Source organism: Propithecus coquereli, unplaced genomic scaffold (assembly GCF_000956105.1).
Source record: "Propithecus coquereli isolate 6110/MARCELLA unplaced genomic scaffold, Pcoq_1.0 Scaffold10, whole genome shotgun sequence".
In the NCBI taxonomy this organism is placed as follows: Eukaryota; Metazoa; Chordata; class Mammalia; order Primates; family Indriidae; genus Propithecus; species Propithecus coquereli.
In genome coordinates, this window is record NW_012133858.1 from 8,484,353 (window position 1) to 8,488,601 (window position 4,249).

Here is a 4,249-nt window from a genome sequence, read left to right on the forward strand (position 1 = left end):
AGACCAGCCTGAGCAACATAGTGAGACCCCATCTCTACAAAAAAAATTAAAAAATTTAGCTGGGTGTGGTGGCGCATGCCTGTAGTCCCAGCTGCTCAGGAGGCTGAGGCAGGAGGATCGCTTGGGCCCAGGCACTGGAGGTTGCAGTGAGCTATGATGGTGCTACTGCACTCTAGTCCAGGCAAAAGAGTGAAACCCTGTCTCAAAAAAAAAAAAAAAATCTCTGAAATACATCTTACCATCGATAATTTCTTTCACAATTGCTGTCAGTTATATATAGTTGTGTGAAAACCATTCATACCTTCTAGTAGTATATGAAACTGCCAGCAGCAGATTATTTTAGATTTGATGAAATACAGAATATCATTTGAGATTATATTTTAAAAATGTAATCTGATTTTTCTAAAACATTGCAGAAAGCTATTGATCACACAAGGCTTAACAGAGTTAAGTATTTTTTAAAAATAAATTTTAGGGCTCCTTCTATATAATGTGCAATTAATCTTCTTAAAACTTTGTCTTCTAAAAACTTAAATGGTATTTTCTAGTCAGACATACATATTTCATCATCATTATTCAACTTTGCCAGCTCACAGGGTTCACAAAATTATATTTTGTCAAAAATAGCAAAACTAAGAAATACATTGCTTAGGAAAATAGTTTAATAGATGTATACACACACATATGAAGAAAAAAGGTGATAATAAACACAAAATTAAGGAAAGCAGTTAATTTAGGGGAGGCAGTGTAGAAGAAGCAGGGTAGAATAAGGGGCACAGACAGGTTTCGCTATACTGGTGATGTTTTATTTCCTATGTTAGATTGTGTATTCATGGTTTAGGGCTTCTTCTGTGTTTTAAAATACATGTATGAATTATAATTTTATATCAGTACATAATAATTTAAAAATGCCCTTCTGAAATCCAACAATATTTCCAGAGGAAAATACATTCTGATTTCCAAATAACATAAGCACATGAAAAGATGCTGAATACCAATAATCACTAGGGAAATAGAAATCAAAACCGTAAGAGACTTTACACTTACTAGGATGGCTATTAAAAAACACAAAGAACAGAAAGTAACAAGTGTTGGTGAGAATGTGGAAAAACTGGAACTCTCATACATTACTGATGGAAATGTAAAATGGTACTACCACTGTGGAAAATAGCTTGGTGGTTCCTCAAAAAGCTAACATAGAGTTACCATATGAACCAACAATTCTACCCTTAGGGATCTATCCTAAGTAACTGAAAGCAGGGGCTTGAACAGATAGATACTTGTATGCCAGTGTTCATCACAGCATTATTCACAATAGCCAAAAGGTGGAAATAACTCACGTGTCCACCAACATATGGATAAACAAAATGTGGTATATATACACAATGGAATATTATTCAGTCCATAAAAGGGAATTCTGAGACATGCTACAATATGGATGAACCTTGAAAACATTATGCTATGTAAAATAAGCCAGTCACAAATGGACAAATATTGTGTGGTTCCACTTATATAAACTGTCTAGAATAGGCAAATTCATAGATACAGAAAATAGATTAGAGGTTCCCAGGGGCTGGGAGGACAGTGGGATGGGCAGTTACTACTTAATGGTTACAGAGTTTGTTTGAGGTGATGAAAGGCAGTGATAGTTGCACAAAATTGTGAATGCAATTAATGACGTTGACTGGTACACTTAAAAATAATTAAAATGTCACAGTTTATATTATATATATTTTACAATTTTAAAAAATTGATGTAATATATCAAAAATTGTTGACTTGTACATTTTAAATGGGTGAAATTTATGGTATGTAAATCATATCTCAATAAAGCTGTTAAAAATGAACTTTAGAACCACCAAAGTGTTTGTATGTTGTGTTTTGTTTGTTTTGGCAATATGAGATAACTACTAAAAGACTGCTTAGGGTCAAATTGTGGAGAACTTCTAATGTTTGGGCGAAGATTTTTGTATTTCATTATTTGGGCAAAGTAGTGTGATTATCAAAAGGAAGTGATAAAACACACACACCATTTTAAGAAGACATATCTAGTAATCAACCATCTTATTTTCATAGAAAAGTATGGAAACAGGTAGACCTGTCATGTAATAATACTTCAAAACCCAATATAATATTCTAGACAAGTGAAGGATGAGGGACAGCAATAAAGGTGCAAATATAACTTATTTTTTTAATTTGTAAAATATTCAAAGAGATTGGAGAAAAGACTAGATAGGCCATTACCTATTTTTCCTCTTTGCTGCCTTAAAAAGGTACTATTACCAAGTAATGAAAATAAATTGCCATGAAAAATCTGTCCAGGAGCACTGCCTAAAGACTAATAGCCCTGAATATTCAAATCACAAACAAAAAGGAACACCATTTTTTCTGCTGATTTTCATTCCAAACACAATTACTGAGAACCTATTATGTTTGCAACCTTGTGAACTCTTAAAGAAAAGAAAGACAAACACTCTTATCTGTCCTTAAGGGGATCACTGCCTACAATCAGGAGTCTGATAAATAAAGAATAATTACAATTACAAGGTTCAAAAATAATAATGCTAACAAAAATGCCGTAATAAAAACACAGGAGAAGACATTAATCGGCACACATTTAATGTTAAATGCTATAATTAATGTGAAATACTTGTCGAAATTATGAAAGCAAACTGTACACTGTTTCTTATTACTATATTGAATAAATGTGAAAAAGATCTAAAATACTTTTTCACCAATTTTTTTTCCACGTAATTAGGATTCTTTGAGACTAGGCTGGGCAAAGTGGCTCATGTTTGTAATCCTAAGCGCTTTGTGAGGCCGAAGTGGGAGGATCTCATGAGGCCAGGAGTTCAAGACCAACCTGGATGACATAGTGAGACCCTGTCTCCACAAAAAAATAATATAATAAAAAAAAGATTAGCCAGGTGTGGTGGTGAATGCCTGTAGTCCCAGCTACTCGGGAGGCTGTGGTGGAAAGATTACTTCAGGCCAGGGTTTGGAGGCTGCAGCAAGCTACAATTGTGCCACTGCACTTCAGCCTGGGTAACAAAGCAAGACCCTGTCTCAAAAAAGAAAAAAACAAAACAAAACAATTTTGGGGGGCTAAAAAGGCAATGTTAATCTAAAAACTTCAGTATGGTAAGTAATGTCAGATGAAAGTAAATTTTATGTGTCTGGATATCAATGATATATATCAAACAAAATAAGCACTACTTGTTGAATCCCGAATATGAATCAAATTGCCATAATATTTTATGGTATCTATTAGATAAGGAATATATAAAAAGTTAGTTTAAAATATGCCTAAGTATATTCTTAACTTAGTTTCACTAAGCTAATTTCTAAGGATAATGTACCAAGCCTTACAAAAAACCAATATTAAAAAAAAGGAGCTGTAATTTTTTTACAATATAAAATATTTTTATATTCTAGGATCTTCAATAGATCCTCTAATGAAAAAAATTAAGGTTTAAGTTTATCAACTGTTAATAAATTTTTTTATCCTAAAAACTGTGGCTATCTTATCTGGCTGATTAAAATTTAATTTAATAGTTTAATTTCTGTAAGAAAGATAAATGTTAAGTCCCTTACCTTGTAATTTCATCATCTCCGAGCACTGCTTTAGAAACTGGTGAGTATCTGGCTGGTGATGCTGGTGTCTGAGCCAAGTACGGAGATGGACTAACATGGTTATCAACAGGCTGAGGAGAAGCTTCAAAACAAAGAAAGTGAAAAATACTTCAAAAATAAGTCATTCAGTACCCCATTTATCAATCGATTATAAATTTTAAAGTTAATGTATAACTCATACTCACTCCTTTGTACATCAGAATTTGGTAGAGAATATTTATTTATCAGCTAAAAAACTGGATGAGCTGTTTCCAGGTAAAAACTATTTTAAATACCGAGAACACTAAAGCAAACTTAGTCCATTTGGTTTCTTTTGATAAAATATAACTAAAAAGGAGTTTTATATAATACTAACTTATTCATGTAGTGAAATCCAGGAAAGGACATTTAAAAGACTGTCATAGGAAAGACTAAAATAAGTAAATCTGAAGTATGATAACTTCATTTTTTTAAAGAGTTATTTTTCAGATTTCTATTTCAAATAATTATATATAGTCAAAATCTGATTGTGAATAATGAAAACCAGAAGCTTAAAAATAAGTGCAAAAAGCCTATGTGCTGGCCGGGGGCGGTGGCTCACGCCTGTAATCCTAGCTCTCTGGGAGGCCGAGGCGGGC

At 33.0% G+C, this 4,249-nt stretch overlaps 1 protein-coding gene across 7 annotated transcripts in view; it reads right to left on the reverse strand.

Annotated features, from left to right (window-relative positions):
• DLG1 (discs, large homolog 1 (Drosophila)) overlaps positions 1-4,249 on the reverse strand; it is a 277,439-nt gene that overhangs the window by 93,405 nt on the left and 179,785 nt on the right. For all 7 annotated transcript variants that reach the window (XM_012641549.1, XM_012641583.1, XM_012641575.1 and 4 more), the window contains one exon: positions 3,594-3,714. In XM_012641549.1, coding sequence (XP_012497003.1) covers positions 3,594-3,714 — 121 coding nt within the window. The remainder of the gene's footprint in view (positions 1-3,593; positions 3,715-4,249) is intronic.